The sequence below is a fragment of the Poecilia reticulata genome, chromosome 3 (genome assembly GCF_904066995.2).
Source record: "Poecilia reticulata chromosome 3, P_reticulata-male-v2, whole genome shotgun sequence".
In the NCBI taxonomy this organism is placed as follows: Eukaryota; Metazoa; Chordata; class Actinopteri; order Cyprinodontiformes; family Poeciliidae; genus Poecilia; species Poecilia reticulata.
In genome coordinates this window covers 25,767,213-25,780,610 of record NC_088832.1, presented here as the reverse complement: position 1 = coordinate 25,780,610, position 13,398 = coordinate 25,767,213, and the positions used below count along the sequence as shown (strand labels likewise).

The 13,398-nt window shown below is 38.7% G+C and overlaps 2 protein-coding genes across 2 annotated transcripts; one reads left to right on the top strand and one right to left on the bottom strand.

Moving 5' to 3' along the window:
• Positions 1 to 2,689: 2,689 nt before the first annotated feature.
• On the bottom strand, positions 2,690 to 3,629 carry LOC145551146 (uncharacterized). The gene is made up of 3 exons (XM_081605352.1): positions 3,399 to 3,629; positions 3,041 to 3,219; positions 2,690 to 2,943 (listed from the first exon to the last, which is right to left on the bottom strand). Exons 1-3 carry the CDS (start codon positions 3,550 to 3,552, stop codon positions 2,917 to 2,919), a joined length of 360 nt encoding a protein of 119 aa, XP_081461478.1. The 5' UTR covers positions 3,553 to 3,629; the 3' UTR covers positions 2,690 to 2,916.
• Positions 3,630 to 8,865: 5,236 nt separating this feature from the next.
• Positions 8,866 to 9,824, top strand: LOC145551150 (neuromedin-B-like). Its single transcript, XM_081605356.1, has 3 exons — positions 8,866 to 9,115; positions 9,295 to 9,473; positions 9,571 to 9,824. The coding sequence occupies exons 1-3, from the start codon at positions 8,962 to 8,964 to the stop codon at positions 9,595 to 9,597; spliced, it is 360 nt and encodes a 119-aa protein (XP_081461482.1). The 5' UTR covers positions 8,866 to 8,961; the 3' UTR covers positions 9,598 to 9,824.
• The last annotated feature ends 3,574 nt before the right edge of the window (positions 9,825 to 13,398 follow it).

Genomic DNA, 13,398 nt, shown 5'->3' with positions numbered 1-13,398 from the left:
ACCTCAGTGGGAAGGAAAAAGTGCGGCAGAAAATGCTGCACAACGAGAAGAGGTAACCGGACCTCAGGAAGATTGTATAGAAGGGCCGATTCCAGACCTTGGGGGACCTGCGGAAGCAGTGGACTGAGTCTGGAGTAGAAACATACAGAGCCACTGTGCACAGGCGTGTGCAGAAAATGGGCTACAGGGGCTGCATTCTCCAGGTCAAGCCACTTTTGAACCAGAAACAGCAGCAGAAGCCCCTGACCTGAGCTACAGAGAAGCAGCATTGGACTGTTGCTCAGTGGTCCAAAGTACTTTTTCGGATGAAAGCAAATTTTGCATGTCAATCGCAAATTACGGTGCCAGAGTCTGGAGGAAGACTGGGGAGAAGGAAATGCCAAAATGCCAGAAGTCCAGTTTCAAGTACCCACAGTCAGTGATGGTCTGGGGAGCCATGTCAGCTGCTGGTGTTGGTCCACTGTGTTTCATCAAGGGTAGGGTCAATGCAGCAGCTATCAGGATATTTTGGAGCACTTCATGCTTCCATCTGGTGAAAAGCTTTATGGAGATGAAGATTTCATGTTTCAGCCCAACCTGGCACCTGCTCACAGTGCCAAAACCACTGGTATTACTGACCATGGTATTACTGTGCTCAATTGACCTGCCAACTCTCCTGACCTGAACCCCATAGAGAATCTGTGGGATATTGTGAAGAGAAAGTTGAAAGACGCAAGACCCAAAACTCTGGATGAGCTTAAGGCTATCGAAGCATCCTGGGCCTCCATAACACCTCAGCAGGGCCACAGACTGATTGCCTCCATGCCACGCCGCATTGAAGGCTGCAAAATGATTCCTGACCAAGTATTGAGTGCATAACTGAACATAACTATTTGAAGGTTGACTTTTTTGGTATTGAAACACATTTCTTTTATTGGTTGGATGAAATATGCTAATATTTTGAGAAAGGGATTTTGGGTTTTCATGAGCTGTATGCCAAAATCATCAGTATTAAAACAATAAAAGACCTGAAATATTTCTGTTGGTGTGCAATGAATCTAAAATATATGACAGTTTCATTTTTATCATTACATTATGGAAAATAATGAACTTTATCACAATATGCTAATTTTTTTAGAAGGACCTGTACATTATTAAAATTAGTGAGCAGAAAGGAGATAACAGACTTGCTACTTGTTATCTAACAAGTACCAAGTCTACTCCGCTTTATTCACCAAAAAGTTTCTTTTATTCACCAAAAACTGTTCTGTAATCTGGAACGTTTGCTACATTGAGCTAAAGTTAGCTGCCTTATCTCACTGTGCGAGAGGCAACTCCGTCATGCGTCACGGGAAAAAGGTCAAATGTGGCAAGGTGACCGGAGGTCTTATTATCTTTTTACAAAAAAGAAACAATAAAAAAACAGAATAATTTTAATAAATGTTATTATGTGTCAGAGGAGGGCTTAGAAAAAAATTAAAAAAAAAAAATTGACCAAAAGAGCACTTTGAGGCAAGGAGCAAAAGGGGCAAGTGCTCAAACACATCCCCCCCCAACCACCCCTGCTGCACGCCTCTGGTAATGATAAAAATTAAACTGTCATATATTTTAGATTCATTGCACACCAACTGAAATATTTCAGGTCTTTTATTATTTTAATACTGATGATTCTGTCATACAGCTCATGAAAACCCAAAATCCCTGTCTCAAAAAATTTGCATATCATGAAAAGGTTCTCTAAACACACAGTTAACCTAATCAGCCTAGGTTAACTAGTGAGCGCCAAGCACATTTTTGGCGCTGTTGGCAGGATTATGCTTTTTATGAACATCTGAGACAAGCATTTGTTTTTCAATATTTGTTTTGTGTATTTTTTTTTTCCCCTCCTATTTGTGCAGATTGGCCGATCCAGAGACAGAGTAGCAGTGGTTCCATGTAGAGCTTCAAAGTGGTGGGTGAGGTGTTAACCGTAGATTTTTTATTTTTTTTTTTGCACTGCAGTAATCAGAAGCAGCATAAGCTTGTGTCAATGGAAGAAGAAATTCAGGAACTTAAAAAGTTGGTAGCAAGCTTAAGAGCTGACAATGAGCAGTTGCGACAAGGGCTGGCTAGCTTAAGTGCTCAGCCATCCACTTCTTCAGCATTGCCTAATGCCCTTCCTACGCCTAGTCTCCCTGTAGCAGAGAGACTGATTTTTGTGCCTAGAGATAGGAAATGTCCCATCTTTAGAGGAAGGACAGGCATAGGATTGAGATCCGTCAGATCTCTATTTAGATCTGACGGATGAACCCATATATGTTGAATCTTTCCAGAATTTATATTTTCACATAGACTTTTAATTCATAGTACAAAAGTCATACTGACTATAACAAAACCAAAATACAAACTACTAAGTGTGAAGACATAAAAAGTGTGCCATTGGACCCCATGTGGAGGAAAATCTAACAGCAGATTCTGAAATGTTCTGAAACATCCTATAATTACTTAGTTAATTCTATTAATTTCATACCCTTTTGTTAAACTGTTTACCTCTCAACTAAAAGTACATTATGAGTCAAACTGTTTTAACCAAAGGGGAATTTAGGACATTCGTTTTTACAGTGCCCAGAGGAAGAATAAAAGAGTGATGTGGAAAAAAACCAAACATTTTTTGTCTGGTGGGTCAAGATGGAAACACCTCAGTCTTTCATAAAATACCTGCTACACATCATTTTCATTTGATGGTTTATTATTTAATACAAATAGCCGAAATAAATTCAACAGTAATTAACAGGGGAAAAAAACTGATGCAAATGGGACATTGTTGAAATGTTGCAGATGATTTTAATCATAATCAGCAGAAAAATTATAGGTTGTTTCTGGTTATTTATATTTTGTTTAATCCCTTGAGGTCTTCGGTCCATGCGCGCCACTCTTCCGACCTCCGCATCAGTTTACTTAGATTTTCGCCAGCAGCTCCGCTTCCTGAAAAACATCACATTAGATTTAAGATGAAAAAAACTGAAAAATATGTGCATTTAAAAATAAAAAAGGTAGCGAAGACAGAATCCTCTGTCCTCACCTGATCTTTCAAACGACTTTCTTCTGTGTCCATCTGCGCCTTGAACGGCCCCTGCAGAAACTCTTGGAAAAGCGAGGTCTGCTCAGCCGGCAGGCTGACGTCCATCGCGTTCCCATCCTGGTCCTCGGGTGAGCGTTGCCAAGGGCCGTCCATCACACTTTTCTTTCCCATGAAATGCCCTGCAAAACCAAAACAACAAAAAAACTAAATTAATCTGCTTAATTTCATTTTGAGTGAAAAATGGAAAGGAAAAACCTATTGAGAACATGATTTTATTTGTGCGTAAAAGTTTAAAACCCTGATATTATTTAATAGGATTTTACCGGAAGGTCAACATTCAAAAGAAATAGTTTCTTACCTGTTGCCCAAAGATTGCCTTGTGGATATTTTGATTTCTGAACTTTATCCTTCTGATCAGCCAGAGAGACACTGTCTCCTGCGCTCAAAGACATAAACACGAGATATGTGAAGAAGCCACAGTGGCAAACATTAGTCAGCGTGAGTCCTCTCATTTTAACCAGAAATCCGGATCTGTCCTTCTGAGTGCAATTTTTTTTCCAAGTGGCTCTTTGTTAGTGTTGGATCGCTGCAGACTCGTCCTGCTTTTATAGGGTCTCCTGGACGGGGTGGGCTCTCCTTATGGGCTGCGTTTACTTTTCATTCACTGGCTGCGTAAATGAAGATGACATCAGCCAATTCATTGTGATGCTTGTGCGTAATTTAAGCATCAAACCAAGTGGTAACGTGAAGCATTTTATAAAACAAAAAGCAAAGCAACAAAAATGTTTTAGACTGATGAAATCTTAACTTTATGACTTCCAGGTGTATTTGAATAAATGTATTCATATCAGTTGTTGAGTTCAAAAGTAAAACGTATATTCAGTACCCAGGGTCAGATATTACAGGTCCTTCTCAAAAAATTAACATATTGTGATAAAGTTTACTATTTTCCATAATGTAATGATGGGATAGCATCCCATCATTACATTATGTAATTCCATAATGTAATGATGGCAGGGTCAATGCAGCAGCTGGTTTTTTTCAGTTGCCCTTGTCGCAACTGCTCATTGTCAGCTCTTAAGCTTGCTACCAACTTTTTAAGTTCCTGAATTTCTTCTTCCATTGTCACAAGCTTATGCTGCTTCTGATTACTGCAGTGCAAAAATAAATTTAAAAAAAATCTACGGTTAAACACCTCACCCACCACTTTGAAGCTCTACATGGAACCACTGCTGCTCTGTCTCTGGATCGGCCAATCTGCACAAATAGGAGGGAAAAAAAAATACACAAAACAAATATTGAAAAACAAATGCTTGTCTCAGATGTTCATAAAAAGCATAATCCTGCCAACAGCGCCAAAAATGTGCTTGGCGCTCACAGTGCGCCAAGCACTGTGAGCAGGTGGCAGGTTGGGCTGAAACATGAAATATTCATCTCCATAAAGCTTTTCACCAGATGGAAGCATGAAGTGCTCCAAAATATCCTGATAGCTGCTGCATTGACCCTACCCTTGATGAAACACAGTGGACCAACACCAGCAGCTGACATGGCTCCCCAGACCATCACTGACTGTGGGTACTTGAAACTGGACTTCTGGCATTTTGGCATTTCCTTCTCCCCAGTCGTCCTCCAGACTCTGGCACCTTAATTTGCGATTGACATGCGAAATTTGCTTTCATCCGAAAAAGTACTTTGGACCACTGAGCAACAGTCCAATGCTGCTTCTCTGTAGCTCAGGTCAGGGGTTTCTGCTGCTGTTTCTGGTTCAAAAGTGGCTTGACCTGGAGAATGCAGCCCCTGTAGCCCATTTTCTGCACACGCCTGTGCACAGTGGCTCTGTATGTTTCTACTCCAGACTCAGTCCACTGCTTCCGCAGGTCCCCCAAGGTCTGGAATCGGCCCTTCTATACAATCTTCCTCAGGTCCGGTTACCTCTTCTCATTGTGCAGCATTTTCTGCCACACTTTTTCCTTCCCACTGAGGTGCCTTGATACAACACTCTGCAAACAGCCTATTTGTTCAGAAATGTCTTTCTGTGTCTTACCGTCTTGCTTGAGGGTGTCAATGATGGCCTTCTGGACAGCAGTCAGGTCAGCAGTCTTACCCATGACTGCGGTCTTGAGTAATGAACCAGACTGGGAGTTTTTAAAAGCCTCAGGAATCTTTTTCAGGTGTTAAGTGTTACTTTGTTGATTCAGATGATTAGGTTAACTGTGCGTTTAGAGAACCTTTTCATGATATGCAAATTTTTTGAGACAGGGATTTTGGGTTTTCATGAGCTGTATGACAGAATCATCAGTATTAAAATAATAAAAGACCTGAAATATTTCAGTTGGTGTGCAATGAATCTAAAATATATGACAGTTTAATTTTTATCATTACCAGAGGTGTGCAGCAGGGGTGGTTGGGGGGGGGGATGTGTTTGAGCACTTGCCCCTTTTGCTCCTTGCCTCAAAGTGCTCTTTTGGTCAATTTTTTTTTTTTTAATTATTTTCTAAGCCCTCCTCTGACACATAATAACATTTATTAAAATTATTCTGTTTTTTATTGTTTCTTTTTTGTAAAAAGATAATTAGACCTCTGGTCACCTTGCCACATTTGACCTTTTTCCCGTGACGCATGACGGAGTTGCCTCTCGCACAGTGAGATAAGGCAGCTAACTTTAGCTCAATGTAGCAAACGTTCCAGATTACAGAACAGTTTTTGGTGAATAAAAGAAACTTTTTGGTGAATAAAGCGGAGTAGACTTGGTACTTGTTAGATAACAAGTAGCAAGTCTGTTATCTCCTTTCTGCTCACTAATTTTAATAATGTACAGGTCCTTCTAAAAAAATTAGCATATTGTGATAAAGTTCATTATTTTCCATAATGTAATGATAAAAATTAAACTGTCATATATTTTAGATTCATTGCACACCAACAGAAATATTTCAGGTCTTTTATTGTTTTAATACTGATGATTTTGGCATACAGCTCATGAAAACCCAAAATCCCTGTCTCAAAATATTAGCATATTTCATCCAACCAATAAAAGAAATGTGTTTCAATACCAAAAAAGTCAACCTTCAAATAGTTATGTTCAGCTATGCACTCAATACTTGGTCAGGAATCATTTTGCAGCCTTCAATGCGGCGTGGCATGGAGGCAATCAGTCTGTGGCCCTGCTGAGGTGTTATGGAGGCCCAGGATGCTTCGATAGCCTTAAGCTCATCCAGAGTTTTGGGTCTTGCGTCTTTCAACTTTCTCTTCACAATATCCCACAGATTCTCTATGGGGTTCAGGTCAGGAGAGTTGGCAGGTCAATTGAGCACAGTAATACCATGGTCAGTAATACCAGTGGTTTTGGCACTGTGAGCAGGTGCCAGATTGTGTTGAAAAATTAAATCTTCATCTCCATAAAGCTTTTCACCAGATGGAAGCATGAAGTGCTCCAAAATATCCTGATAGCTGCTGCATTGACCCTACCCTTGATGAAACACAGTGGACCAACACCAGCAGCTGACATGACTCCCGAGACCATCACTGACTGTGGGTACTTGAAACTGGACTTCTGGCATTTTGGCATTTCCTTCTCCCCAGTCTTCCTCCAGACTCTGGCACCGTAATTTGCGATTGACATGCAAAATTTGCTTTCATCCGAAAAAGTACTTTGGACCACTGAGCAACAGTCCGATGCTGCTTCTCTGTAGCTCAGGTCAGGGGCTTCTGCTGCTGTTTCTGGTTCAAAAGTGGCTTGACCTGGAGAATGCAGCCCCTGTAGCCCATTTTCTGCACACGCCTGTGCACAGTGGCTCTGTATGTTTCTACTCCAGACTCAGTCCACTGCTTCCGCAGGTCCTCCAAGGTCTGGAATCGGCCCTTCTATACAATCTTCCTCAGGTCCGGTTACGTCTTCTCATTGTGCAGCATTTTCTGCCGCACTTTTTCCTTCCCACTGAGGTGCCTTGATACAACACTCTGCAAACAGCCTATTTGTTCAGAAATGTCTTTCTGTGTCTTACCGTCTTGCTTGAGGGAGTCAATGATGGCCTTCTGGACAGCAGTCAGGTCAGCAGTCTTACCCATGACTGCGGTCTTGAGTAATGAACCAGACTGGGAGTTTTTAAAAGCCTCAGGAATCTTTTTCAAGTGTTAAGTGTTACTTTGTTGAATCAGATGATTAGGTTAACTGTGCGTTTAGAGAACCTTTTCATGATATGCAAAATTTTTGAGACAGGGATTTTGGGTTTTCATGAGCTGTATGACAGAATCATCAGTATTAAAATAATAAAAGACCTGAAATATTTCAGTTGGTGTGCAATGAATCTAAAATATATGACAGTTTAATTTTTATCATTACCAGAGGTGTGCAGCAGGGGTGGTTGGGGGGGGGATGTGTTTGAGCACTTGCCCCTTTTCCTCCTTGCCTCAAAGTGTTCTTTTGGTCAATTTTTTTTTTTAAATTATTTTCTAAGCCCTCCTCTGACACATAATAACATTTATTAAAATTATTTGATTTTTTTATTGTTTCTTTTTTGTAAAAAGATAATTAGACCTCCGGTCACCTTGCCACATTTGACCTTTTTCCCGTGACGCATGACGGAGTTGCCTCTCGCACAGTGAGATAAGGCAGCTAACTTTAGCTCAATGTAGCAAACGTTCCAGATTACAGAACCGTTTTTGGTGAATAAAAGAAACTTTTTGGTGAATAAAGCGGAGTAGACTTGGTACTTGTTAGATAACAAGTAGCAAGTCTGTTATCTCCTTTCTGCTCACTAATTTTAATAATGTACAGGTCCTTCTCAAAAAAATTGCATATTGTGATAAAGTTAATTATTTTCCATAATGTAATGATAAAAATTAAACTGTCATATATTTTAGATTCATTGCAAACCAACAGAAATATTTCAGGTCTTTTATTGTTTAATACTGATGATTTTGGCATACAGCTCATGAAAACCCAAAATCCCTGTCTCAAAATATTAGCATATTTCATCCAACCAATAAAAGAAATGTGTTTCAATAACAAAAAAGTCAACCTTCAAATAGTTATGTTCAGTTATGCACTCAATACTTGGTCAGGAATCATTTTGCAGCCTTCAATGCGGCGTGGCATGGAGGCAATCAGTCTGTGGCCCTGCTGAGGTGTTATGGAGGCCCAGGATGCTTCGATAGCCTTAAGCTCATCCAGAGTTTTGGGTCTTGCGTCTCTCAACTTTCTCTTCACAATATCCCGCAGATTCTCTATGGGGTTCAGGTCAGGAGTGTTTGCAGGCCAATTGAGCACAGTAATACCATGGTCAGTAATACCAGTGGTTTTGGCACTGTGAGCAGGTGCCAGGTTGTGTTGAAAAATTAAATCTTCATCTCCATAAAGCTTTTCAGCAAATGGAAGCATGAAGTGCTCCAAAACCACCTGATAGCTGCTGCATTGACCCTGCCATCATTACATTATGGAATTACATAATGTAATGATGGGATGCTATCCCATCATTACATTATGGAAAATAGTAAACTTTATCACAATATGCTAATTTTTTGAGAAGGACCTGTAATATCTGACCCTGGGTACTGAATATACGTTTTACTTTTGAACTCAACAACTGATATGAATACATTTATTCAAATACACCTGGAAGTCATAAAGTTAAGATTTCATCAGTCTAAAACATTTTTGTTGCTTTGCTTTTTGTTTTATAAAATGCTTCACGTTGCCACTTCGTTTGATGCTTAAATTACGCACAAGCATCACAATGAATTGGCTGATGTCATCTTCATTTACGCAGCCAGTGAATGAAAAGTAAACGCAGCCCATAAGGAGAGCCCACCCCGTCCAGGAGACCCTATAAAAGCAGGACGAGTCTGCAGCGATCCAACACTAACAAAGAGCCACTTGGAAAAAAAATTGCACTCAGAAGGACAGATCCGGATTTCTGGTTAAAATGAGAGGACTCACGCTGACTAATGTTTGCCACTGTGGCTTCTTCACATATCTCGTGTTTATGTCATTGAGCGCAGGAGACAGTGTCTCTCTGGCTGATCAGAAGGATAAAGTTCAGAAATCAAAATATCCACAAGGCAATCTTTGGGCAACAGGTAAGAAACTATTTCTTTTGAATGTTAACCTTCCGGTAAAATCCTATTAAATAATATCAGGGTTTTAAACTTTTACGCACAAATAAAATCATGTTCTCAATAGGTTTTTCCTTTCCATTTTTCACTCAAAATGAAATTAAGCAGATTAATTTAGTTTTTTTGTTGTTTTGGTTTTGCAGGGCATTTCATGGGAAAGAAAAGTGTGATGGACGGCCCTTGGCTACGCTCACCCGAGGACCAGGATGGGAACGCGATGGACGTCAGCCTGCCGGCTGAGCAGACCTCGCTTTTCCAAGAGTTTCTGCGGGGGCCGTTCAAGGCGCAGATGGACACAGAAGAAAGTCGTTTGAAAGATCAGGTGAGGACAGAGGATTCTGTCTTCGCTACCTTTTTAATTTTTAAATGCACATATTTTTCAGTTTTCTTCATCTTAAATCTAATGTGATGTTTTTCAGGAAGCGGAGCAGCTGGCGAAAATCTAAGTAAACTGATGCGGAGGTCGGAAGAGTGGCGCGCATGGACCGAAGACCTCAAGGGATTAAACAAAATATAAATAACCAGAAACAACCTATAATTTTTCTGCTGATTATGATTAAAATCATCTGCAACATTTCAACAATGTCCCATTTGCATCAGTTTTTTTCCCCTGTTAATTACTGTTGAATTTATTTCGGCTATTTGTATTAAATAATAAACCATCAAATGAAAATGATGTGTAGCAGGTATTTTATGAAAGACTGAGGTGTTTCCATCTTGACCCACCAGACAAAAAATGTTTGGTTTTTTTCCACATCACTCTTTTATTCTTCCTCTGGGCAATGTAAAAACGAATGTCCTAAATTCCCCTTTGGTTAAAACAGTTTGACTCATAATGTACTTTTAGTTGAGAGGTAAACAGTTTAACAAAAGGGTATGAAATTAATAGAATTAACTAAGTAATTATAGGATGTTTCAGAACATTTCAGAATCTGCTGTTAGATTTTCCTCCACATGGGGTCCAATGGCACACTTTTCATGTCTTTACACTTAGTAGTTTGTTTTTTGGTTTTGTTATAGTCAGTATGACTTTTGTACTATGAATTAAAAGTCTATGTGAAAATATAAATTCTGGAAAGATTCAACATATATGGGTTCATCTGAAACATGGCATTATTCAAAAATGAGAGAAGCAGTGTTAGATTGTTTCAACGTTAGATTCTTATAAAAATACATATAGAGAAAAATGCACAGACTTCAAACAACTTTTTAATTGCATGATAGTAAACTAATAATAGAACTCAGCTGGCTAATTCACGCTGATATTTCTAGGCTGATACAGAAAAACATAAGAACATGCTTTTTCCATCTGGATTCCTTGGTCCCGTCATCTTAGGTGTCAACAGTTCATAAGAGAAAAATACAACTAATTAAACAAAAAAATCTGACTGGAGATAACTATACTGTTGATTAATTATTTAATAAATTGACGTGACGCATGATGCAGTTGCCTCTCGCACAGTGAGATGAGGCGGCTAACTGGAGCTCAACGTAGCAAACACAGAACAGTTTTTGGTGAATAAAAAAAACGTTTTTGGTGAATAAAGTGGAGTAGACTTGCTACTTGTCTGATGACGGAAAACTTTGAAGTATCGTTTCTGCTTCAGCTCGGAGTCTCGGTTTAAGCAGAGAGGTAATGAAATACAACAGACACTGACGGGCCTCTGCGTCTGCCTTTCTCTGAAGAACTACTGAGCGGGAGGAGACAGCCAGGTGAAGAAAAACTGTTCTTATCAATCAATTCAGTATTTTTATCATACAGACATTAGGGTGTTGTTGTGCTATTAGCTAGCTGATAGCTAACGACTTTGCTAACAAAGCAAGATAACTAAAAAGCTTCTTCCCTGTATGGTTAAACATAACTTTTTAAGTTCACAAAAAGGAGTTACTTAGTTTAAAAAAAAGTTTTTTAAACAAAACGTTTTGTTTTTAAAAAAGAAATCATTACAATTCCAAAAGTTTTGATTACAATTTTATTTTACTTAACTAGTTAGGAAAGTTAGTTTTATTTTTTCATTTGGGAAAAAATTTAACTCAGCTGTCATTCTTTAGTATTGCTTATGCAATAGAGGCACATCGCCCGTCCAAAACCGATCATTTCCATAATGGATATATATCTTCTAATTTATTTTGCTACATAATGTACTGTACATTTATTCTAGCGTTAGGTAAATGTAGTTTGAAGGCGAATAGCACTTAAATAAAAGTCCAACAAGGATATTCATTTAGAATTAAAAATAACTCACCTTGAATTACCAAGACAGATATAAAGTATATAATAAAAGTGTGTCATTAATGAAGGGGGAAAAACTCAATCCAGACTTTAAGTAAGTTTGTTGTCTGGTTCGCAGAGTGTTATTTGCCAAACATAAACATTTATTTGCACACATCAGAAATCTTTTGTTGATTTTAGGCCCTGCCCACGACATCATGTGAGAATCACAAGCAAAACTTTGAGTCACAAACAGAAAATTAGAATAGCAAAAAAGGATTTATGACATGCGCAAATAAATTTGTTTTGCAAATATTTTTTTCACTTCATGAGACGAAAATGTGTGATTTAAATTTTTTTTTAAGTTAGTTATTTAAGCACTACTTAGTAGGCTTTTCTCATGGTGACATGCATTAACAATTTTTTTTTTCTGCAGTTCCACATTAAAGTTTGATGCAGCTCTGCTTTCCTGAATGGACTCTCTTCATCTCTACTGCAAGTGTAGCAAACAGGCAGCATTTTTTTTATTATAGGAACACTAAAAGGTTGCATTGTGTCCTTGTTTATATTTTTAATAGTGTAATTCTGTAAAGACATATGGTCCAGCTCTGATTTACACATCTTGCTAATGTAGCGTAGTTGAATCTGCGTTGTGTCTTGTGAAAATAACAGCCAGACAACAGCTGAGCTGAAGGCACTTTTAATGCTCCTGCATCCAAACAGCATAAAATAGTGGTCAAAACAGGCCTTTTCTGATCAGTGCTCCACAGCGCCTTCTCCCACGGAATCCGAACAGAAAGAGCCTGAGCAGCGCGTGTGCAACTTATGTAAAATAACACATTCACCTTACAAAATAAAAATAATGGCAACAATAATTAGTAACTAAGTCCAAACATGAACCTTATACTCTTGAACAGTACATGAATAACAAAAAAAATAACAATTAGACAAAATATTCCCACCAAAAGCAATGAAACATCACATACCTGCATCCAAACAGCAGAAAATAGTGGTCAAAACAGGCCTTTTCTGATCAGTGCTCCACAGCGCCTGTTTAACCATGAACAGTACTATTTTCAGCACATGGATGTAGCATTTTCATTAGCAATGTTTCATGAAGTATAAGAGCAGCTAAATGTCTGCCAACACGGTTCTAGCACTGTTTAGCAAGGTTTGAGTGCCCCAAAGCACATTATCTACAAAAACATATTACTTATACTTAAAATGCACTTATTAAACACAGAAAACAAAACTTCATACCTTCTCCCACGGAATCCGAACAGAAAGAGCGCGACGGAGAGCGTGGGAAAACCTTTCATGAACTATAATGGTATGACCCGTTAATTTTTCTCCTTAAACCCCGAATTAACACCCAAAACAACAATATATGAACTCAATATGTTCAATAGTAGAGAAAACAATTCACATTTTCATTGAGAACACACCACATTTAAATAAAAATAATAATTTTGAAACAGGAAGTTACCCGCTGTTTTGCAATGGATTTGCCGTCTTTTCAAAATAAAAGCTACCAGTGCTCATACGAGTTCCCACCGGAATAGCTTATCACTTGACAATCTAGTGTAACAACATCACACTGCTACATTCACCCCCTCTGTTTTACACTAGATTTCGGGCATATTACAAAAATAATAAAGAAAAACAAAAACCAAGCAAATAAAATAAAACAAAAATAAACATACAATTTTTTTTTTCTTCAAATCTGACCACGACAATACATGTGACCCGGATATACCCGCCATACAAGACCAAAATGGTCGACCAGCAAATAGCTATTCATTGAAGAATTAGGGAAGATGAGGGGTAGCTAAGTCCCCACCTCACCATAGAAGACATGCCACTTACACATCTATCATAGAGTACACCCAAAATCACCCCAATGCGTCCAGTGCAATGGACAACCTAAATAAAATCATGACCAGACCCCATTATAAGAAGTCCCAATAAAAAGAAAAACAATAAAATAACACAAAATAAATGGCCCTATGACAAAATCTTAACTCTCTGTGTGGAC

Excerpts from the sequence above, each read along its gene's own strand:
- LOC145551146 (XM_081605352.1), bottom strand. The coding sequence starts at position 3,552 with ATGAGAGGACTCACGCTGACTAATGTTTGCCACTGTGGCTTCTTCACA. Across the intron at positions 3,220-3,398 it reads AGGCAATCTTTGGGCAACAG|GGCATTTCATGGGAAAGAAA; the intron begins GTAAGAAACTAT and ends TTGGTTTTGCAG. Across the intron at positions 2,944-3,040 it reads AAAGTCGTTTGAAAGATCAG|GAAGCGGAGCTGCTGGCGAA; the intron begins GTGAGGACAGAG and ends GATGTTTTTCAG.
- LOC145551150 (XM_081605356.1), top strand. The coding sequence starts at position 8,962 with ATGAGAGGACTCACGCTGACTAATGTTTGCCACTGTGGCTTCTTCACA. Across the intron at positions 9,116-9,294 it reads AGGCAATCTTTGGGCAACAG|GGCATTTCATGGGAAAGAAA; the intron begins GTAAGAAACTAT and ends TTGGTTTTGCAG. Across the intron at positions 9,474-9,570 it reads AAAGTCGTTTGAAAGATCAG|GAAGCGGAGCAGCTGGCGAA; the intron begins GTGAGGACAGAG and ends GATGTTTTTCAG.